At 41.5% G+C, this 25,034-nt stretch overlaps 1 protein-coding gene across 1 annotated transcript in view; it reads right to left on the reverse strand.

The window, feature by feature from the left end:
• rnf220a (ring finger protein 220a) overlaps positions 1–21,410 on the reverse strand; it is a 176,507-nt gene extending 155,097 nt beyond the window's left edge. The window contains exons 1-2 of the mRNA XM_061693486.1: positions 21,277–21,410; positions 9,092–10,117 (exon numbers count right to left, since the gene is read on the reverse strand). Of these exons, the coding sequence (XP_061549470.1) occupies positions 9,092–9,743 (652 nt within the window). The 5' untranslated portion in view covers positions 9,744–10,117; positions 21,277–21,410. The remainder of the gene's footprint in view (positions 1–9,091; positions 10,118–21,276) is intronic.
• Positions 21,411–25,034: the final 3,624 nt, after the last annotated feature.

The following is a 25,034-nucleotide window of genomic DNA, read 5'->3' on the forward strand; positions in this document are numbered from 1 at the left end:
GCATAGCATCAGAGGTGTGGTTCCAAGCAGAGGCACACAATGTTTGTTTCAAAGTGTGTGTGTGTTTGTGTGTGTGCGTGTGTGTACCATATATGCATGTGTTAACATACTAAAGCGGAAATTAGTATTCACTCCAGTATCTAATGACATCAATCAATGATCTTTTAAAACCAGTCATTTAATAATTACAACCATCAGTGGTCACCCACTGATTCATTAATCCGCTGCACTCGCTAGCATTTTTCTCTTTCTCTACTATTATGAACAGTTTATTATTAATTAGGGCCCCATCGATTTGGCAGAATAAAATTCTGATAACCGATTAATCGTAAAATTTATAAAAAAATATATAATTAATAAAATGACCTTTTTTTGGGTCCCTTAATGCTCACAACAAAAAAAGATACAAATTACAGGAAAAACATTTTACTGCTTTACAATACTTTGTTCATTAGTACTTGTTTCACTCGACAACACAGAGAAAAATAGGCAATAATTGCCCGGTTTCTTTTCAGTTTTTTTTAAAATGTTGATTTGAATGTAATTACCCTTGTCTTATGCAATTTGCTAATGTGTAATAAATCTGCATTAAAAGCAAAAAAAATCGATCGATCGATTTGAAAAGGGCTAATATCGGCCGATTAAATCGGCTGGCCAATTAATCAGTCGGGCCCTATTATTAATCTTCAGTTCATAAAGAGTTTCTCATTACGTTCCTGTGACGTTGTAGCGTTCCAATGATGACAAAATCTAAAACATAGGAACGTGTGTCGATGACATTTTACAATTTTGGTTTGGGTTGGGCAGCGGCGGTGCAGGAAACACAAAGGAGAGCTGGAATTAGGGTTAGTGAAAAACAACTTAATATGATCAATACCTGACATGAAAGCAGGAATTAGAACCTGAGAACAATTGAAGTCAAATGGGATTTGTTTTTCTCGAATGTTCGTCTCACGTTCTGCTTTCATGGTCAGATTTGAGAATTTATATAGAATTAAAGTCTCAATTTTTATTCCGGATGTAAATCAGATGTTGAGCAATAGTTAATCCAGATAAACAGTTTTTATTGGAATACTTGTTCAAACGTTCTTCATTTATTAGAGCAAATTATTATGACAAATATTCTTTGAACTTATCATAGGCAATTGTAATTACTGTATAATTAGAATAGAAGAAAAAAGAGGAATGGGAAAAAAAATATATATATATTATTTCATAAATTTGGCATCGAGCAATGATGATAACTTCCAGTACATTATTCAATTTGAATTCAGATTGAAGGTTTTATTTACCTTTTTATGTCCTTGTTTAGCCAATGGAAACACAAAACCTGCATCTACTTTTGCGTTAATACTGTACAAACAACAACAACAGAAAGAAACCACGAGATGACTCTAAGAAACTCCCAGAAGCCTTTGCAGTCAGATTGTTTCTCATGACCTTGACTCTGCAATCACTTTCACTCAATGAAGATGAAGTCCAGCTGACAGCTACAGGATCTGAATATGAGCTAAATTGCACATCATAAAGGTGCTCCGGTGTGTTTTTGTGCGTCCAGTATTGCCGAGTGTGTGTGTGTGTGTGTGTGTGCGTGTGCGCGTGTGCATGCGTGCATGTATGGCACGGATGCACAATTACCAAGCAGGCGCGAATCGATAGGTGCCTGCTGACAGATGGATTAGCACGGTAAACAGATGATACACACACCGCTAAATTATTCATCTGCTGAACGGTGGGCTGGGATTCCTCACACACCCCGTGACGGGGGAGAAGAGGAGCAAGAGGAAGGGGGATGGAAGGATGGAGCAAGTTAGAAGTGTGGAAAGGATGAGGGGATTGCTTTACTCCTTTGAGATTCTCACAAACACTATAAAAGCTTGGACATGACCCTGTGACTATTTAAGGACCGTGTGTTTGCTGTTGTTCTGCTGGCCCAAACTTCCCTCTGATAGGGCTTTTAGGTCTGGCGCCGCACCACAGGGGTCAACACTCACATGAGCAAACAGTGACACACTCATCCTCAAATGTATCCCTGTGTTTTCCTCAAGTGTGGGGAAATGCGTGATCATCGGCTGTTCACGCCTTTAGCAACGCCTGCACCATGAATGCAATTTTACACGCGTACAAGTGCGCACGAGAGAATTGGGCTGGATAAACCTGACAATCCCATCCGAACAATATTTTACGTAACACTTGTATTTTACAAATAGGGATGCTTTCAAATACAGCTAATTATGAAAGGGATTCACATTAAAAACTTTGTGAAAAATGGCTTTGAGCTACTTCATAAGCTCAACATTGAAATGCAGAACAACTCAGACAACTGCCAAGGTTAAACGATCGTAATTTGGCGCATCAAATTGTGTATCTTTACAAATATCGTGTACGACTGAATGTTTTCGTTACAATTCGTGGTTCATCCACTGAGAAAAATTATTTTTTTTCAAAATGGCCCTCGTAATTTGAAAGTAACAAAGAATCCTGGATGCATGTTCCCTCCAACTCTCATGAAATCATTGCAGATGCTAATTGTTATCTGCAATTTCAGTTACACACACATATATATATATATATATATATATATATATAACATGGAAATGAATATTTATATAAATATAAATTTCAATCCACATTTAAAATTTTGCATCCAAAAGCAACAGGTGCAAGTGGTTTAGCAGTGCTTGTAATATATAAATGTGCAGAGCGTGCGTCTGTGTGTGAGTTTATGGTCCACCGCAGCTTTGTGAACTGACAGTGCGGTAAGGAAAACTAACAATCTTGAACCCACAGCTCCCTCCTCACGCACACACGCACACACACACCCATGCACACACACACACACACACACACACACACACACACACACACACATACATATCCACACAAACTGTTCACTCGCATCATGGGTACCATCAGCAGGAACCAATCAGATTTGATGAATAATTCAATATTAAAGAGGGTGTGACCAGGACAGGGAGGGGTAAGGCCCCTCTGCCAAGCCAGTGGGCCTTTTTGGAAACTGTGTGCGTGTGTGTGTGTGTGTGTGTGTGTGTGTGTGTGTGTGTGTGTGTGTGTGTGTGTGCGCGTGAAAGTGGGAGAAGAGGGGAGGAGAGCGGGGATTCTGTCACACTAGACTGCATCCACAAACTGGCTGCAGATTAGATTACTGTGGAGGAGAGGAGGGGAGCGGTGTACACAGGAAGTGAGAGGGATATAAGGACAGAAATGGAGGGAGGAGTGATGGAGAAGAATAAAAAGATGCAGCAGAGGGGGGAAGAAGAAAGCAGACAAAATAAAGGAATCTTTTAAATCATCTGAATGAGGAGATCTGTGAATGCCACGAATGACTGCAGACTGGGAGTGTTTGTAAAAGAACATCAATAACTTTTTTAGTACTTGTGTCTAGTGTTGATTTTTTAGAAGGGCGGTGTTGTCTAGTGTTGATTTTTGAGAGGGGCAGGGGCAATGATGCAGCTGTGCAGTGTGTGTGTGTGTGTGTGTGTGTGTGTGTTTGTGGGTTCTCTTACTTGGTGTGTTCTGGCTCAATGACGGTTTGTGTGTGAATTGTTAATACAGCACCATATAATTTTTAGCAACACAAAATGCTTCGTGAAGATAAGTTCTTTTTATTTTGTTTTACATGGCCAACGAGCAGTGGTACTTTGAGATACGCGTGACCTGACATACGAGCGCTTCATGGTGGCAGTAATCTCAAGTAAGCAGCACTTTAACAAATGGTGCACATTCATTTTAAAAGACAAGCTGTTTATTATCACTCCCAGTTGAGGTTTATGCTCAAAATAATCATAAAATAAAGAGGATTACACATTGTGTATGTAAACCACCCACAGCTTTGTTTTAGGAAACGACCAAATGAATGGAAAACGCCATTGGCACGCAAACAGCATAGACAATCGCGGTTTTAGAACCCTTTGAGAAATGGATATTTGAACGCATTTGGTGGAACAGGCATATATTCTTAATCCTTGGCAAAAAAAAAAAAAAAAAAATACGAATACTACAGCAATTTACTGAGTGGTAGAACAGCAGAAGAATAATTCTGTTCTTCTTTGTTGGTCTACATCTGACTGTACAATACTCGCTGTAAACCTTAATTTATAATATGTAACGTATCACGGAGCCGTTTCCGCTGAGAGAAGAATCTCTACGGAACGAAGCGTCCCAGGAATGTTCATGGCAGACTGCGACTGCAGCAGATGAATTGGAGAAAGCTGTGCAAGATTTATTCAACACATCGTGGCGGATGATTGATGAGCTAACGCTAACTAGCAACTAAGCTAACTAGCTGGTAGTAGACAAGCTGTTGCCAGGCAGCATGGAGTAGGGATTTTTCGACTTCGAGACCTTCTTAAACGGACCTAGGCCACGACGAGGGGTCGTTATGAAACTAACAAGAAGCGTTTTTTATTGAGGGAAAACGCGCCCACCACCCGCTTTCCTTACATTGTGGCTAAATCTGTGACCTCAGAACACTGTAAACACGACTTAAACAATGGGCTACAGAAAGTTTCCAAATAATCAAATTGGATTGTTCATTTGTTGGACTATTATTTTTCAATAATTCAATGAGTAAGAGATCAATATGATTCAATCATTGCTCGCCAAAGACAATCCGAATATCGATCAGGGTCTTAAGGGTTCTTTATACTCGCGCTGACGTTACTGCGGCTGTCCGGCACGCAGTTTGCCTTTATACTCGAGCGCAGCCCACGCGCACAGTTTTGAAAATGTACTGCAGTTCTCCTCCAAGTCGGGGTGTCGCTACGGCCGGTATTGGTTGGCTAGGACACCACAGGGTGGAGTTTCCTCTGCATTTTATTGGGCCATTTACGGTAGCCGTTTTTACTTTCCTTTCAGCAACAAGGAACAAAGCAACAACAATGGCGACCGTGGCACAGTGTCTGCTAGAACAAATGGACCGAGATGACCAGATGATACGTTTAATTATGCTGCAAAATTGATCGAGGAGGCGGCGGCGTAGATGTTATGTAGAACCGAGGGGGCTGAGTACATCATCACAGCATGTGACTAAAACGGACCAATCACGAGAGATGATCTCCGCCGTGTTCGACGCGCAGCAACAATTTTTGCTGTATGCGCGTCAAGCTACGCAGATTGGCCGCGCGGGGCAATTCGTCAATCATGTGATGCAATGCAGTTACGCGGAGGAACATGGGAATCAAGAGAATTCAAGATCAACGAATCCATGGATCGCAAGTGGAGGAAGCAGGAAAACGCCGGTATCATTGCTGAACAGCCCCCCGGCAACGGGACTGACTCCGACGAGTACGAGAGGGAACCCGGCATGTTTGATGGAGAACTTGCCCAGCTGTTCATTTCGGATACAGAAGATGAGGATTTTGATGGATTTGTGGAGGAGGATTGAACTTATTGATTGAACTTACTGTTTACATTGTTAAGTACTTCAATAAAGTACAACCAAATTCAGTTTTGCTCCCGCTGTCTTTTTAAAAACAAACGCTCGCATGCATGCTAGCGTATGTTTTAGCGTGCATGCATGCTACCGTATGTTTTAAGCTAGCGTAGGTTTTACCATGTGTGTGCCCAATATTATGGTGCTTCTTATGTATGTGTTAAATACAGAAATAGATTATATATATATATATATATATATATATATATATATATATATATATTAGCACTGATAGATAGATAGATAGATAGATAGATAGATAGATAGATAGATAGACAGACAGACAGACAGACAGACAGACACGGAGACCTAATGAAGTGGGTTGTGACTGTATATCAGAACTTTTGAGTATATACATTTTTTAAAACTACAGTCTTTACAGTGTTGATATTGTGAGAGAGCTGTCCGGGGGGGGTGTAGTTGCGTGGGTGGCGCACAGTGGGGGACTGACAGCGAGGCAACAAGAGAGGACAAGGCTTTTAACATCTGGCTAAGGACTGTCAGGAAGACACACACACACACAAAGACACACACCCTCTCACACACTGTGGTAGGCAGGCGATTTCCAGTCCTAATTATTAGAACACTCTTACTTAACTTAACCCTGCCACTGGACCGTGACAGGCAGAGATAGAAGGGGAGGGCTGCCAAGGTGGAGGCTGACAGATTTTTGTGAAGACAAGAGGAAGGATGAGCGTTTCTGTCTCCTTGACAGATTTTTTTATTTCACCTATTATGTACCACAGCAAGGGAAAAAAATAGAGGACAGATGAATACATGGAGCAAAAGTCGAAGAAAGTATGATAACTCTGAGTTGTCTTTATCATTGCAATAAATACATAAACATCCAAATTAACTCTATTTTTCGTCATATACAAACTTTGTGCTTCAAGACCGCAGAGACCAAAACAACAACTATTCTCCGTGGACAAGAAAAAAGAAAATAAACAAAGAAGCAATGAAACAGATAAAAGGCAAAGAACAGTATGAAAAGTAGACCTCTTGTTGCGCTCTGAACTGCATGAGACGAGATAATGTTTGTCACGTGTTGATGGGAAAACAAGAGGAAATGTTTCAAGTAACACACTGGTGAGCTACATTATGTGATCATTATGACAGTATAATCTGTAGATCCAGCTAAATCAATCATTTCTGCATTATATGTTTTGTATGTACAGTCTGTACGTCACTCCTTTTATTCAACAACCTTACAATTTGTTTATCTCGTTCATCTTGCTGCAGCACTGGGAAACATTTGTGCATTCTTTATCTCCCTAATTTTCTAAGCCTGATTTTCCAAGTAATATGTAAAAGTGTAAAGATCAGTGAGCCAGGTTTGGCAGGGTTAGTCAGTCAAGTTCAGTGAGCTTCTGTGTACCTTGTCTGTGGTGAGCAGAGGATCCACAGCTGGCAGACACTGAAAATGGTCTGATTGGGAACAATGCATTGAGGAAAGATGGAGAGATATGTGCGATCCAAAAGAAAACACAGATGACAGCAAACGCTGAATACCGAGGCACTTGCATGCATCACTAATACGTACAAAAACACAATCCTTGCTGCAAACAAACAAATGTGCCAAGGTCATCTATGTTAACATTCCAGGAATTCCAATCACATACAGTTCCTGTCACTTTTTAATTTTTTTTAATTTTTGCTTTTGATTCAATCCGCTACTAAAGCGTTGAATAGAGTAAAAGTAACACCGTTTACATTAATATGACAAGTTTTGTCCTAAAAGGCATGACGGGGCCTTTATGTGCAGGTTTAGCGGTTGATAGGTTCGCAGGTTTAGTTAACAGTCATCGTGTCTGCATGTGCATTGGGGGGATTTGAGGAGGCTTTGCATAGCACTGGCAGATGTTGCCTGAAGTATTATGCTCAGAGACGCAGGGAACGTGTAGATGTACGACTTCTCAAGTTGTTGTATTAGAATATTTGGTTGTCTGTAAAGAGGATTCCTCCCATGCTTCGGATTATGTGCAATGAGAGATGATCGGGCTAGAATCACATAGACGAATGAATGCAGAAGTGTAAATGAAGTAAACTGTTCCAATAAATCTACAAATAAATACAAATTGAACATATATATTTTATTTTATTCCCCATCGAGCACTAAAAATTTCAAATTTTTAGAACACTTCCAATGGGGTAACAACCATTGTGATCGTCGGCTGATTGGCTGACCGAGAATTGATCTTTCGTGGAAGTAGACCCAAATTTAGCTTGTTGTCTTCTTGCCAGAAATTCCAAAAAGAATGAAGGTGGAATGCCGGATGTCCGTCATTGTTGCTTTTTTTAGTTCACCGTGAGGCTACTTTGTGTTGCATTGTTTCATGTCACATAATGTAGCAGCAGACATTGCTGCAAACCTTTTACTGCTCTAAACCTCATGGGATTGTGCTATAGTGTTGTTTGTTCTTTACGCGTCTCTACTCGATGACCAGAACCAGTGAAGTCGAAGCCATGATTCTTTGCCGTGAGCAGAGCTTCCACACATCCAATTGCATTAGAAGCCGATGGTAAAGGTGGAGGAGACTTCTGCCAAAATTAACCTGGTTAGATTGGGATTCAGCTGTTCCAAAAGACAGCGCAGAAACCATTTTCCATTGTACTGTATGCTCTCCAATTGCTTCCAAATCTTCAGTGTTAACATTGAACATTATCGCTTTCCAAATGTCCAGCAGACCTGCCTCTTATGGAACATTATACAAATCAATGTTCAACAAACAAATGAAATCTGTCTGGCGGTTTAGTGCACTTGTTTTTCTCTTCCTTGTTATTTCACCTGGCAAGACACTAAGGTGTGATTTACCCAAAGTTTAACACTCCATCCTTCAGCGCTCTAGTTCCTGCCTCTACTTCCGTTGCATGGTTTGTTTTTATCGGATTAGTCTCAGGTCGTCGGTTTTGTCTCTCATTTATTAATGCAAGGATTCATCCCACAAAAACACACGTCAGCTTAAAAACTGAGAAGACGGCTGGAAAGAGGACAAAGATGAAGATAAAAATAGCAAAATAAACAATGGAAAGGTGAATATGAACAATTTGTAATATGAGACAAATACAATGTATCACATATAATTATTCACAATAACTACAGCGACAAAAGGTAATTTGCCTCAGAGATCCGATACAGCTTGGAGGCGTGTGCAAGATGTCAGTGCTCTTTGCCAAAGGCTGATTGTATTTTTGTGATTGGAACTCTTCCTTCTCTTTTCCATCACACTCACACACATGCACTAACATGCACAACCACCAACATGCACACACACACACATAAATGCATACAGTATGCAGAGTGCAGGAGGGGCAAATGGCATCCCCGTCCCGCGACGAATGCTAATGTGACTAGTGGAGCTTGTGGGCTTGTGAAACAAGGATTGGATGAGCCAAGAGAGATGATGACAAGAAAACATAGATGGGATTGTTTATTGGGGTGTGTCATGCAAGTGTGTAAAATTATTTTGCAAGTTGCTCTTTTTAATTAAAGGTCCTGAATTGGATATGGCTACATGAGTTGTTTTGGTTTTTTTCGTATATTTTCTTAGAGATCAGAAACCCCTCATCCATTTTTGGTCATTATCACTATGTATGTTACAAAGGGATACGGAAGAGATATATATGAGTACTTACAGTGCTCAATGCGGTCCTCGGGGCTGGAGGAAGTCTCTCGGTCTGAAAGAAGGCCGGCGACAGCAAAGATCTTCTTTCCGCTGTCCTCTACGGCCTTCAAGGCGCTGCTGGGTGAGCTCCCAGGTGGGATCTGGGCGCCACCAAAGTCATATTCTTTGCCCTCAGCATCAGAGTAACGGAGGTGGGGGGAAGCTTCTGCATCTAGGCAGCCTTTGAGGCGCTTGGCTGGGGTGAAAGCAGACTGATACCCGCCTGGTACTCCATCTCGATCCTCAGGAGAAGCGAAGGGTCTGAAGGCCCCAACACCACTGTGATTCAGCATGCTGATTGGTGAGCAGTCCAGGTTAGGTGGAGCAAACTGATGATGGAGGTGGAGGAGGGACGGAGGAAAGTCCCTGTTGGGGAAACCTGGAGGGACAGCACCTTGACGGTGGTACATTGATGCAAAGGTGTATGAACCATTGTTAAATGGCAAGTGAACATCTTTCTCAACAGATACTGGGACACCAAATGGGCGTGGTTGCTGGCAAGGAATAGAAACATCACGAGAAGCTTCAGCAGTGGAGGCCAGGACCATGAGGGCTGGGGAGGCCAGGGGATTTGGCAAGTAGGAGGAGCTCTCCATCTTGAACGCTGCTCTGTGGAGGTCCATGTCTAAATGGATGAAAGTTGTTGAGAAGATTTTAGGAGGAAGAGGAGGAACTAATTCCTCCTCAGAGAAACTGAACACAGACCCCTTGAAAAGGGTCTCTTATAATAGTTGTGAGTTGAGTCGGACAATTGTCTATCTGGTTCAGATTGGGTTTTTAGTTCATTTCTTTGCAGCAGCGCTAAATTCTACTTTAGTTGAGTGACAGAGGTTAGAACAGATTTTCTTATGGCAAGGATGTTCTGCTCTTTGGGTTATTCTGTCCAGTTAAATCTGAAGTTGAAGCCCTTTAATTGGAGAGTCTGTCGGAAGGGTTGCGAAAGCCGAAGCGTCGTTGAAGGTTGTCACAGTAGGTTCCTCATCTTCCTTTGGTCAAACTGCGAAGAGACAAAGCCCAAGCATGAGATCACAGCCATCTCTTGCTTGTTCCGTCAGTGTAGCCTATCAGAGAGAAAACAAATCATGGGAATTATGCACTCAAAGTACTCAATTCGCTTTTATTGTTAGCATTTTGATTTTCCCTGTGTCAGATCCTGTAAAACCCAACAATAACTAATTGGTACCGCTAATTCCCCCACTCTTTAGAAAAAGTTAACACATTACATCTCTCCACTCCGATTCTTTGTTTCCTTCCAGCTCTTCCCAATTGCCTCCTCCTTGTCCTCTATTCAGCAAATCAATCCACCCCCCTTCTCAGAATCCTCATCTCCTCTCATCCTTCTAGGACTATTTCTCCTCCCTCTGCCATCTTCGATCACAGTCTAAGCCGCTTATTCTTGCCATCTCCCAGATCTTATTGGACCAGAACCACTTGTCTCAAGATAAGGGCACACGTATATTTTTGCCCACCCACATACCCACTCGAATATCTGATAAGAATCTATGAGGTTCAACACACCAAAAAAAGTAGAAACTTTCATGCTATTCTTCTCACTGTACCATCTTCTAATTTGACATTTATTTATTTTTTTGCTATCTGACCTCCCTTTTCCATTTGTCCTGTAATTCTCATCTCTTCAGATTGATCCTTCACACCCTCTTTCCCTAACTCTCTTCTCCCTTGGGTGATTCAGATGGGTGATATCATATCAGACCCCTCCATCTGCCATCCACGAGCCAGAGGAAATCTGACTGAGTGAATAAATTAGCTGTATTTGACCTCACGACCCCAGCATCCGTGGCAACAGGCTAGAGTTCTTCCTCTCGGGATTAGATCAGAGTGTGTGATTGGTCGAGTTGGCATATGCAGAGAGGCAGCCAATGAAACGATAAAATAACATTTAAGAGATGTTTATCCCCAAAGGGGAAATTGAAGGTGGATAGTTTGCTAAGCATCCAAAATGCTATTGTACTGCTTTATAGGAAGACTTTGCAACTTGACATGGATTCAAAGGTGATGTGGTAGGCTACCAGCTGGACACAAAACCTGTTACAATTGATTACCAAACCTGATCTTGGCTTTGGCACATTCGCCCACCTCAAACATGAAGACACATGTAGAAGCCCACGGTAAACTGAGAGGACAGGCCCAGGCACAATGAGATGTTTTACATTACCGCAAATGTACAGAAAGCTGGTGAAGTGGTCAGAAAAGCTGACGCTAACACACCTCTGATCTGACTGATCCCATGTCATCTCATATTGCATATCTTCCCCCCATGTTTCTAATTCTTTTTCAACCACCATACTATAATCAGCACTTTTGTCAAACAAAGAACTCTCTCTATCATGTTCCTATCACTTTCCAACCTGTGTTAATTTTTTCGTCAGATGCACCATGAGCTTAACCTGTGTAAACAAGTAGCAAGTGTTGATTAGAGGACAAACAAGATGGATATTTAATCTTATCATCATTATACTACAGGGAGGAGTAATCATCGGACATTCTTGCACCGACCATAACGGAAGCGAGGAAATTAAACTAAACTAAAATATTGTAGACGTTATGAGTCATTTTGCACAAATACAACATATTTTAAAGGAGGTAAAACAAATTAGTGCATTGTAAACATGTTCATTAGTATGTTTCTTGTTAACTTTTTAAAACTCTATAAACACTTAAGTGTTACCAAACCCTTCACCACTGAAAGCGTGATTATAATTTCAGACACATATACAGTGCATGTCCTCAAAATCGGAATTCAAGCACAATTACAGGCAATGCATGCACATAATGCCAGTCGGTGCCACTTACAATCCCATTTCCCACTGAGGGGATATCAGCCACTCATTGTCTGACACCAGCTATATGCATTTTATAATAGAAAATGTCACAGGGGAACATTTACCACGCTCGCATAATTTGATTACTGTGTACAAGAATGATACAGCTGTTGCTGCGATATTACACTCAGGGGGTGCGGAGCGGTAGGCAATTTGTGTCAAACGTGTATTTAAAGTGACTGTTTTACCAATGGAGAAATTGTTGTGTCAACTTGATGCTCTTTAACCTCATCAAAATAAATTACAAGCATCACGTCAGAGAGGTTACAGCTTGTATTTGTGATACAACTATGATTATAAGCATTGATATTGTTCCTTAAAATAATTGTAGAATGTTACTTGCTTTTTGAACATATCAGAAACACAAAATTCATTTTTGATAGATGCAATGCTTTTATTTCAGGGTTGTTTTGTTTGGACTGTGCTTTTGGTTTTGATGATAGCGGTGTATACACATTGATTCTTTATATCTTACCCTTTCAAAATGTGAGGGAACCACACATGATGAGGAAATAAAATCCGTTTATTAAAATTATATTGTGTGGTGTAGTTGAGCTGACCGACACAGCAAACCATATCTCTTTGGACAATTGCGAGTCTCCTCTCCACAAACCAGAAGTCTGGTGTAGTATCAATATTGACCTGTGAGAGGCAGCAAGGTGCCATAGGGAAAACAAGAAGAAAGAGTAGTAGTAGTAGAAGAAGAAGAAAGAGTACTTGTAGTAGTTGTAGTACTAGTAGAAGAAGAATACCAGAATTACATTACAGATGCAATTTTTTCCTTTTCATTTTTATTGGGGTTAATTACTTGTGAGACGTATTACACAAACAATTAACACAACTAGTTGCTCCTCTATTTGTGTCAGAGAACAGTACGAGCTTCAGAACCCTTCCTAATTGGCTATCCTTCAGTTTCATGGAGTCCGTGGATCGACCAACCTTGGTGTGACCAGACGCAGAAGGATTTGGAATTGCAATAATTGAACAGGTTTAACATTTACGATTGTCGGCCAGGACAGTTTTACGAGCAGATTGTGGGGGAAAAAAATCACTCATAAAAGAAAGCAAAGTAGGGCATCATCACTCAAGATCCTCTTTGAGAGACATACGAGAATCGGGCTTTTGTTGACTTTGATCAGAAGGAATGAAAAATACAGCAAATTCAGCCCATTTTCACGATGTGTGTACCCCACTTAATATCTAACTCGATTGAGAGTCATTTTTCCTGCTTTGTTTTTGTGTTGCATTATTAGTGTTACTAGTTTTACCTGTCCATCCTTCCTTTCTGCCATGGTCCTCATGTCATCCAATAAGATCCTTCCCTCAGAATATACTGCTCGCCTATGTCATTAGTGTCTGTGGATTCAATTCCCATGTCATTCAAGTCCTTTGTCTTGGTGGATTTATTCCTATGCTTTGCTGCTGTAAGTTTTGTGCCCTGACTGTTTGTACTAGTATTTTGAGAATAACGTTAATGAAAACATTTTTCTTGTTTTTACTGCTTGCCCTAGCTGTGTTGTTTTTTGTTTTGTTTTCATGCATTTGGGTCCATCATACCCCAACACAAGAGCTACTGTGGCAGAACAAAACAAGTCACAAAGGACCCAAGAGACCACTTCAAGAACCTGCCTTTTTCAGGGAATGACTTCGGTTTGTCAAGAGAATTACTTTTCCAAGTCCGAATACCTGCAATCCCTCAACCCCACGATTGCAAGTTTGATGGCCCAGGCCAAGTGGCAGTGCAACACTGGCCTGCAGTCTTTAAGATGCCAACTTCCAATTGATCAGCCTGTCTGCCGCCATTCAGCTGCCCCACATTCAGTTAGGGCTCTTTTCCTTTCCTCTCTGTCCCGCTCACCTAAGTCCTCCAGTTCTTCTTGTGTGTCTTGTGCTAAGTGTTTCAATTTCTCCTTCTGTTTCACATCGCCCAAACCCAATTTTCTCAATTCATTTTTTTTTTTTTTTTTTGAAATTGGTAAGTCTTGACCAAAACTTCACAAGCTTCTCTGATGCAGATTCAGATTCAGGAGCAAGAGCTTTGATTTTGTAAATGGACAATCCGTCACATTTCCATTTGTACACATCTGGTGAGTTTTTCACTAGTTCTTCCATGTTTTTTGTGTCATCCCATTGGTTTTTGCCCTCGCGCCGCCTGCACACCTGGATTGGTGTCAGTGCATTTAGTTCCCCTGTTTCATTTAAAGCTTTTTGTTTTGTTTTGTTTTGGGGTTTTTTTGGAGTACAGAGCGTAAACAATTTTTAGTTTTCCATTCTGCATAGGTCCATCTTTTATTGCGTCGGGATCCATCACACATCAGTGTTATGGCTACCTTAAAGAGATACTGTTGTAGCCGACAAGTTACATTTTATTATCCTGTATTGGCAATCAAATAAACACCAACCGGTGATCGTCACCCAAATTTGTCAGACAGTTTTCCAAATGTATCTGCGAAGTTCTGCAGAGGAACAGAGAAAATTTTGATTTGACCTTAACATTTTTTAAATGCACGCAGGAAATCGAAGACATCAGGCAAAAATGTTGTTGTGTGTGTGTGTGTGTATGTGCACAGTCTACGTTCTGTATATTTAGAGAATGGCGGTGGCTCAGAAAAGTGAAACTGGTTCTCACATATTTGTTAGAAGAAGATATGACATACATGAGAAACTTCTGTTGGACACACATTAGAAAGACAGTTAAAAACTTACAGACAGCATTTTCTATCTGGAATTAAACTGACCTCGGAATAAAATGAATGTACTGTCCAAAAGCTATGAAAACAACTTTGCCTGCTCCATCCCCTGCTGGCATCTCCTCTTTCAGGTAAATTAGAGCATTCTACATTTGAACTCGGTAACTTATCAGTGGCAACGCGATGTATTTGATCACCGCACTCGTTAGTGTCCGTTGAATGTTTGTGATGGGATATGCAAGCAAACATGCCGACTCTTGCATAGTGAGGCGGTTAAGCTTTACTGCGCAGTTTCCAAGCAGCTGCAAGCAGTTGTAGTCACATGCAGATACACCTATGAGGGACAGTCAAAACGTAATGAGCCCAATTTAATGTAACCTACTAATTTATTTATTTTCAGAAATGTCCACAGTTTGTAGTTTAATACGTGTTTGAGGTTTATTTAAAAAAAAGAAAAAAAAAAGTTTTGTTTAATCCTGTCCTCTTTGTCAGCCATTTTGGAAATGACATCGTTGTCGGAAGCCTGTAAGAGGCAGAGCTGTGATTGAATTTCCACCACTAAACAAAATGTTTAGTGAGGAAGCCGCAATAGGCTACAGCACAGTCAAAAAGTGGGTGTTCAGGATCAAAGGCGAGGAACCAGAGCCGAGGACTACTCCGAGGATTAACTGCTCAAGATTGGGTAACGCTTTCATACATTTGTCATTTATTATTGCAAGTATCTGCAGGAGGCGCAATTGCACCACAATGTGTTGTGACGCGCATCCTCGAGCGTTTGCTGATGTCCCATCCCAATCAACAGTCGACGCTATTGCAATCTACTCGTTCGTGTATGCCAATGAGGCAAATCGCAAACATCCTCGTAAATAAGCATGACGTGCATTCTTCTCACCCCTCACTTTGTCTCTTATTTTAATAATTGTTGTCTTCCCAATTATTGTCTTTTGGCAAGCTGAATTTTGTTGTTGGGTTATCAGTCTCACGTTTCATTTTCTCAGGCCTCTTTTGCCAACCCTTATATGATATCAGTTATATCCTTCAGTCAACAGGCGCCACAGTTAGCCGGAGATATATGCATAGGCATAGAAAGTAATATTACAGTAAGATTTGATAAGGAGGCATGTATACTGTATAACTTTGTGAGTTGGGTAATGGCATTCCGCTAGCTGAATCGACACAGATTTGAACAACCCAAACAAGCTAACATGCTCTGCGGTATGTGCCACGACTAAAAAAAAAGTGATTCATCTCACTGAGAGCAGAAATAATATAACTAAACAGGTGCAATTCTTTCTTTCTGTGTCCTACCAATGTGATATACCATGGAATAACCCTGCAATAACAAAATAGGATTTAAAGACGAAGACTCTGGGGATATTTGGAGACTCTGTGTCATGGCCTGGGCCTCGGGCAAGGCTTTCTCGTCATACTCAGTTCATAGGACATGAATCACAAAGCGTTCAGTGGCAAATAAATCATTTCTCCTGGTCACTGTACAGAAGAATCAGTATGGCCTACAAGCGACAAGTTGCCCGCTGCAAACGACCCCGACCAGCTGACAGATGACACCGCCGCCTTTGTCGACTGACAGGTGAGCTCGCTATCTGCCCTTTGTCGTGTGCGGCACCGTGTCGCCCCGCGATGACTCTTTATTGCCGCGTTGCGTCGGCGCGCACAGCAGCGGTCGCTAATCTCACACGCAGGCGGCCTGGCAGGCAGGAGGCTCGCTGTCTAGTTCGAACAACAAGCTACATCCAAGCCGATTAAGTCTAACAAGGCAAAACTGTCGGGATGTGTAAACACTCACACGTTTCCCCCTAATTGTCCTCAATTGCGGAGTTAATCGGGACGATTACAACAAAAGGAGACTTCATTGCGTGGCGCTGACACCTCTTTTACATGGAGGTCAAAGTTAAAAAAGCAGACACACATGTAGGAATGTGCAAGGGGGAGGATGCTCTGTAATAACATAGAAGATAACATAATAACATAGATCTTGATTTGCTTATCACAAGGCAGCCAAGTGTGCAATGCGGATACCATATTGAACATGCACATGGACGGAGTTGTTTGTCCATGTGTGGGAGGATCCGGCTCCTTGTATCATCTCCTGCCTGGATGCCCAGCCGGCGTCCGGGAGAAAAAATGCAAAGTAACCTACACAGATTCCGACTGCTTACAATCGATTACTGTATGTGCTTCAAAAGCGCGTGTGCGTCCGTTTGTGTGTGCGTGTGTGTGTGTGTGTGTGTGTGTGTGTGTGTGTGAGTAATTGACAAATGAACGGAGAAACCTGAGAGAGAGATGATGTGCTGGCGGGGTGGGGGGCAAAGTGAGAGAAAGAGACACCCGACGATACAGAAAGGATCTGACATCCGACACAACTCCTTCCCCCTCATTAGGCTGCTTGGCTGACTTTCTCTTGTTGCCAGTGATATTCAACCTTTAACAGCGCCGACAACAGCATTTGTACTCCCTGCCTGCTCCAATGCAATCAAACCATTAAGCACAGTGTACGTCACCTCCATGGAGTGATTTCCATCCGATAGAAAATGACTGACCCAAAGCTACTCCCCTTTCCTGTCATCAATAAAGAGAATTATTTGATTTACAATAAACCTCCAGCAGATTTCCCTCTCTTTTGTGGACAATGGCCACATAATGGTCTTGTGTTTTCTGTCATAATGAATGAGCTCCGCAGGGGAAATGGAAGCAACAATAAAAATTGGCAAAATATGCTTAAATATTTGGAATGTGAGTGGGGAGGGGGAAAAATACACTGTTAATGTGAGTTTAAATTCCATATTGGACAAATCAAGATTGCATTAAAACCAAAAAAAAAAAAAAAGTTTTAGATGCAATGCAGATGCTGCCATTACTCGGGGGGAAATGACAAATATTGGGCTCGTGACAGCTTGCAATAGCCACTGTTAAGTCAGCGCATCAGGCTGAATGATGGTGATGAGAACCGCAGTAACACAAAGTTTGAGGATGTGGAAGGCGCAGCGCACGCAGGGCGCATTTCCCTGCTGCGCGTGGGTTCAAACACTTGTTATTTACCCGCGCACGCCTTCATTTCAATTACGTTCCCCTTGTCAAATTAGAGTGCGGGTGCTGCGTTTATTAAGGCAGCACAATAAAAAAAAGTACACCTGAGAGAGCCGCGAGGGGGGGGGGGGGGCTGCCTATCAGGGGAAAGAAGTGAGGAGTGGCGTATAATAAAGAATGAGGAATTAGTGCATATTGATAAGACTTAATAGACTATGTGTGGGGGGGGATCAAACAAGTCGCGAGTGAGCGATCTCCGTTTAATTTACTGTCCGTGTCATGACGGTTAATGCGCGCAATGACGCATTCATTAATACATTCCCAAATATGAGTATATTGGAAAACGGTTATGAATCGATTTGGCATGTCTTTCGAACGGAAAGAAATGACCACAGACGCCTATTGTTAGTTAAAATAATAATAATAATCATCATCATTTTTTTCTTATATTTATTTACGCATTTATTTTCACTTTTTCCATTTTTTGTGCAACTTAAGATATTAAACTATCGATTCTTTTTATTTAATTTTTCTTTTTTTTTTTTTTTTTTTTTTACTAAAACCATCTTCAACTGATTTACCCCGCACCCCCCACCCCGCCCCAACCCCCGGCCCCGAACGTTTTGTGTCCTGGGATTCCAATTGAAATAAACTTCTTCTCTCAGCCGCCATGGAGCCCGGGATGGAGGTGTGAAATGGACATTAATTTTAGTTCACTTCTCGGGGCCCCCCGGAGATCAATGGCGAGTAATAAAAACTGACGGCGAATGGGCTCCGAAAATATATCATCATTTGCCACGTTACGGGATTTTTTTTGTCTTCTTCTTTTAATTCCCGTACGAATGAATAAAAAAGAAACGGGCCGAAATGATTATAGGCTTGCTCTAAATCAATAAATGATCGCAGTATCTCCTCAAGAAAGATAATTGTTTAAAATGGAAATCTTAATAACTACAGAAGGTGTGCTGAATTTTATTTATTTTTTTCTGGATATAGTGTATTTACGATTTATTTTGTATCCGCTTAATCCCAATACTTTAAGGCTCGGGATTCTAAATAACGCGCATATATAAAATAAAATTTGTGGGGGGGGGGGGGGAACAAAATAAATAAAAAGGTGGACAATATTGCTTTTAACTCTTGTCTTGAACATTTGCAGAGGGCTACGCGACCACTGAAAGTGGAAGTCTGTTTAATTGTAAAGAAAGGCGTTGGTCGTTAACTCGTTAGTGCGGTTGGAAAAGTAAATGGGGAAATAATAAGATGACGCACTGACACGCACACAGGCTGACATCATGAAGCGAAGCAAAAAAAATAAAAAATAAAAAAAGAAGGTGGAAAATGTTTTAAAATGACACCTCAATCGTGCTCGCCTGTTTAAATCATGATTAATATGCAGTGCAGTAATAAAATAGAGTAATTATATAATAATAGGGAGCGTGGTTGGAACCGAGATTGAATCCAGATTTTATCGAACGCCTAAATGGGTGATAAATAAATAAAATGCATTCCATTTCGTTTGATTTTTTTTAACTTGCCTTTAGGACATCGAAGCGTTTTATTATTATTATTATTATTATTATTATTATCATCATCATCATCGTGAGAAATTCATGAAAGTGCAATTATTTCGTTTAATGAAGAAAATGCATTATGTGTCTTACATGTTTATCTTCTCCACTTGATTCATGTTGCGTTTACTGAAGGGGAGAAAAAAAGAAAAGAAAAGTTTTCATAGCGCCGCATGCGATTCATATCCATAACAGCCTACTTATTAGCACACATTTCAAAGATAATATCGTCTATTTAGTGCATTTAGTTGGAAATTAAACAGGCTCTCCTGCTCTCCTGAAGTCAGGGTTGATTGATCCGACAATCAATAAATCAATTTCAAGTCATCCATCACTGAAATCAAAGCCATGATCACTTGATGCGTAGCCGCTTTATCTTTTATTTTTTCCCCAACACGCTCACTAAAGTGGAACGTTGTTGATTGTCTGATGCGTTCACGTACTGCTCTCAGAGCTTCTTTTCTTCCTGTTTCGGGGCTTTGTATTCCAACGCCGAATTGTCTCAAATCTCGCTTTTTTAAAAATTAGATTTTATTAGATTTATTTAATGACACCACGTTAAAAGTTGCACGTACAAAATGGAAATCTTCTAAGAAAAGAGCTAAGATCTTTGAGATTTTTCATGTCAAAAAAATCTTTATATATATGTAATTTTCTGATGCGGCCGCTGTGGTTTTTAACCGAAAGGCGTCATAAATGTGACCAAAAGTCCAGCAAGTTAATACCCCCGCTCTTCACGAGACGTGCAAGTCCAATCTTAATCAAATGTAAACCGGTAAAAGTGATGGCGCAGAAACCGGAGGTGGTAATTGGGGATGCCAGTTTTTGGCTCGCGGTGGCCGGCCACGAATCTGGAAAAACCCCGGGGAGGGTGGTGGTGGTGGTGGTGTTGGGGGGGGGCGCCGCTTGTTTAGAGGGGGATGTAAATTATAGCGCAGACTCCCAGTTAACAGGTGCTCCCCTATACTCTTGGCCTATGTGAGCGTGTGTGCGTGTGGGTGGACACGTGCACGCGCGTGATTGGGAGGCGTCATTATTTGGAAATTAATGCTTTCCTTCGATGTTGCACACATACCCAAAACGAACTCAAAACTATATATATCTCTCTCTATATATAGGGTTGAAATCTAGTGAATTTGCATGAAAAATATATATATATATATATTTTTTTTTATATATATCCAAGATGCATTTTTTTTGTCGTCCAAAATCCCCAAAATGTTCTTAATTAAAGGCAGAGCATGCTGCACGTTGAAGCCATATGTCGCCATTAAGAATGCGCAGAAGCGTTTGTAACTTGTTGGTTGGAACAAAATGCGACCGCAAAGTGTGCTAGGAGTCCTGCTGTGAGTAAAAAAAAGAAAAAAAAAGAAAAAAAAAAAGGGGTGGGAATAAAGCAATAAAATAGCTTTAGTCTGGCTTTTTGTTTTTGATTTTGTAAAAAAAAAAAAAAAAGCTTAGAAAGAAAGAGAGAGAAAAGATTCCCATTTGGGGAATGAAATGATTTGACATGTTGTCACAAACAATTCTCCCGCTTCCCCCAAAATACGCGCTGTGAGAAAGTCGAACAGGTAATATTGTTTTATTAAGGTATTAAAGTGTGTATGTGCTGTGCGTATAAGCACGTTTTGTAGATCTTTGTGAGGCGAGAACACGCACGCACCCGCGCGCGCGCGCTAGAATCCTCATCAAGTGTTTGGAGGAGGACACTTACTTGTTTGGGAACCCGGCAAGTGCGCGCACACAACACAACACAACACAACACAAACAAACAAACGAAGAGACGCACTCACTAAAAGCGACATAAACGGACGTGAACGCACACGCAGAAATGCCCCAGTCCGAAGGGACCCTCGGAGTGACTTGGCGACCAGAGTCAAAAACGCAAACCCCCCTCCAAAGAAAACATTAAAAATACGACCAACGTTCCCCCCACAAAACAACAAAGTTGGAACAAACTTTGTAAGCTCCAAACACAGAAAGTGGTGAAGAAGTGTTACTCACCTCTTCGTGACAGAATCCACCACGTCTGTGTGGAACCTTCCTCAGTTTCCGGCTTTTTCTTCTTTTTTTCTTTTTTTTCCTTTTTTTTTTAATCCTCACAACAAACCCAAAACTTTTTCTTTTTTTTTTTTTTTTTTTTTTTTTTTTTTTTTGCCAAATAACGGTAGCGGTGGCTCGTGCGCCGCAGCACCGGAGATAACGTCAAGGGAAAAAAAGTAGTTAACACCTCACCGTTCGCTTGCACAAGGAGGACAATGTGTGTGCGTAGCAGAGAGAGAGAGAGAGGGAGTGAGAGAGAGGGGGGGGGGAGCGAGGCTGACTTTCCACGCTGAGTGTAAAGTGGCTATCAGTAGCGCGACGTGCGCGTGCAGCCCCTCAGCTGAAAGACGGAGCGGAAAAGGCGAGTGGGAGCCGCCGAGGGAGCGCGAGACACGGTGGCAGGCGGTGGGGAAGGAGGCGGGGGTGGTGCTGGTGGTGCGCTCTCAACGGCTAAGCGTGTGAGTGGGGGGTGGGGGTGGGGGTCCAGGGTCCAAAAGCGCACTGGAGGCGCAGTGCTGCCGCGCAGTGCTCGGGTCGCTCTATGACGCATAAAAAGCCAAGAACACACACACAGTTGGTTCCAAACAACCTGCCCGACCCCTCTTCCCTCTCATCTTGGTCATTTCAGGGCAAAAGATGTCTGCGCTTTTGTGGCTGACGTCATTGGGTCTTCAAAGTGGACCTGCACGCCCCAGCGACCACTCGGGAAGTTTGATACATCATTATAACGCAATTTAGGAACATGTTCGAACTGAACAGAAGTGTTTATAAAGTCCTTCAAACGACTACAACCATACGAGGAAGTGGTCTGGGGTGCAAAAATCCGATTTCCAGGTATTTTGTCGCATCGAGCAAATGGGGGTATTATCCAGTTTGTGATTATTATTATTATTATTATTATTTTTAATTGCATTCGGATTATTTCACAAAACGCGCAATGATACGAACGCATGCGCCCCCTCAGCACCTCTGTGCCTCTTCTCCCCTCTGTCTGTCTGTCTGTCTGGTGTTTTGGTCCCCTGGGCGATTTCAACAGCTTTGTGCGCAAAGTGAATGAATTATCCCCCCCCCCCCCTACCCCACCCCCCCGCTCTCTTTCTCACTCTCTCTTTCTTTCTCTCTCCCGTTGGACGGACAGCTTGCCATAAAGCCAATGAAGTCCCCTCACCCGAAGAGGTGGGCTACCAGGCACTGCAACAGTGCAGGTTGGAGGTTTTTACTTCTGCAAAATCCTCCTTTTGGTCATGCTGGAGCTTTAATTATCATATACCAAAAAAAAAAAAAGATGTGATCTTTGTGACCATCCTCGTTATTTTATGGTTTGCCTGATTTTAGGACATAACAAAAGCTACTCTGTAAATCCCTGCTCTTTGCTGTATGCTTGTGTGTGGAGGGTGTTACTGACAAAAGCACTGAACCAAATGCTCTTTTTTTTTTTTTTTGAGTGGGGGGCCAGGCAGTGAAGACTAAAAGAAGTCTGCTTGTCCGCCGTTTTGTCAAATCTCTGTACTCCGCCCCCTGCTGGTCACACGTGGAAGTGAAAAGCAAAGCAAGAAGCTGCTGACTTTGCCCACTTGGTGATAAACCTGACATTTGGGTGTGTGACTAAAAAGTCGTCATGGTCTGAAAACGTATAACCAACGGTTCTGTGTGTATACGTGCAGCTTCCGCGAGGTTTAAATAATAAAAAAGAAGAAGAAGAAAGAAAGAAAAAAATGAGTATTTTTATATAATAATATTTAGTATTTATATTTAGAATATGAGCATGTCATCGACTTCTAGACATGACAAACTTCGATGACCTTAAGCGAGTGTGAAACAATGTATAATTGAGAAAAATGACATGCACATTATGTTAACGTGTGTCATACAACTATATGGGTGATTTTCGCATGATTTCATCAATATTGGTAAAAATATGAATTAATGTTTTACTGATATGAGTATTTGAGTTATTGGCAGTTGTTATCATTCAAACGGCAATGATTGTTCCTAAGAAATAAACATTTTAAAGTAATATTTTGTTTTTCAAACGTGCGTATCCGTAGCGTTTGAAGGGCAACGCATGTAAATTGTGCAACGTCACACAATTTTCCTGAAGCCTTTTTAGGCGTTGCATCATACACTTTTGTCTTTACCGTGATGCAAGAAGTGCATTTCAGTGGGGTCTGTCAGTAAGGATTGTGCACACAAACAAATGCAACAAATATTATGTTTTGAAAATAAGACTGAGGGTGTCTTGCTTAAGTATTATTATTACTTTTGTACACTAATGCCTTTTACTGTTATTGCTCAAAGTCCTGTATAAGAATATGACCCATAGCACACATTTACAGTCAATAGGGTGTTTGAATCGCCCCCAACACTTTGATCTAGTGTCACCCTTTAATATACTGATGTCTAGGTGTATAGCGTGGGAAAAGTGAAGAGAGTTGCGTGTGGGTGTGTGTGTGTGTGTGCTGGGTGGTCTCCATACACATGAGGGGCAGTAGTGGCAGTCGCAGTGCCATTAGTGGTTTGTTGTCTTGCTAATAGGCTCAGTTTGGAGTCAATGGGCTGACTGAGGAAGAGGACCATCCATGTATTAGATCCCTCTCTATTCAAAGTCTAATGCAACCCTTTAGTCCAACCCCCTGATGTTTTTAAATGCTGCTTCTGTGTGTATTGACAAGGAAGCGCTTTGATAGCACCTGTTTCACTGGCCGAGGCATCTGCACTGCTCCTGTCCTCAACTCAAGCGCAAAAGCCATTTCAGATGCACAGATTGTTTGTGCATTGAAAAAGGATACACACGTAGGGATATCTCAGTGTTTTTTTTTTTTTTCTACCTGAATGAAAATAATCACCGGAAGCCAGATCTCACTAACCTTTACCGAGCGTTGTGCATATTTAGCTACCACATACGGTACATCTAAAATTCCCCTTCAAGATTTCACCATGTCTTGTTCAAGTCGCACTAAACAGAAATCCATGTTTTGTTTCTAAATACATTAAATATGTTTGAAGATACAGTAAGTGCTGAAAACATACAGTAAGTGCTGAAAACATACGCAAAGACATACCAATATATTGTTGAGATATAGCTAAAGCATCTTTCTCACCATCTGAATGTTCCTGATTTTGTGGGTGGGGCTAAAACACAGCCCCGTGATGTCACGGGGCCGGGCTATATACTTTCTACCGCGAGTTTCCTCCCCCACTATACTGTATCAGAATCAGAATCAGAATTATCTTTATTTGCCAAGTATGTCCAAAACACACAAGGAATTTGTCTCCGGTAGTTGGAGCCGCTCTAGTACAACAGACAGTCAATTTACAGAACACTTTGGAGACATAAAGACATTGACAAAAAACAATTGTGCAAAAAGATGCAGAGTCCTCTAGCACTTAGAGCAGTTCGAATGACTAATATTGCAATAGTCCGGTGCAATGACCATTGTGCAAAGGGCGCTGAGACTTCAAGGAGTGTATGCGGTTTAAAGTGACGAGTAGTGCGATCATCTGGGACAATGTTGGTTGTGCAAATGTTACAGATACTCCTCAATCAGTGTGCAAATGGAGCAGATGCTAATCTGGCATGAGTGGCCAGTATATGCAAATAGTGCAGCATGGAGAGACAACTACAGTGAGTGCACGAGTAATACATCATTGGCCCCACAGAAATGTGACAACGAACTCAAGTCAAAAAATTGTCAGCTTGACACCTAACCTATAATGGA

This window comes from Phycodurus eques, chromosome 13, assembly GCF_024500275.1.
Source record: "Phycodurus eques isolate BA_2022a chromosome 13, UOR_Pequ_1.1, whole genome shotgun sequence".
Lineage (NCBI taxonomy): Eukaryota > Metazoa > Chordata > Actinopteri > Syngnathiformes > Syngnathidae > Phycodurus > Phycodurus eques.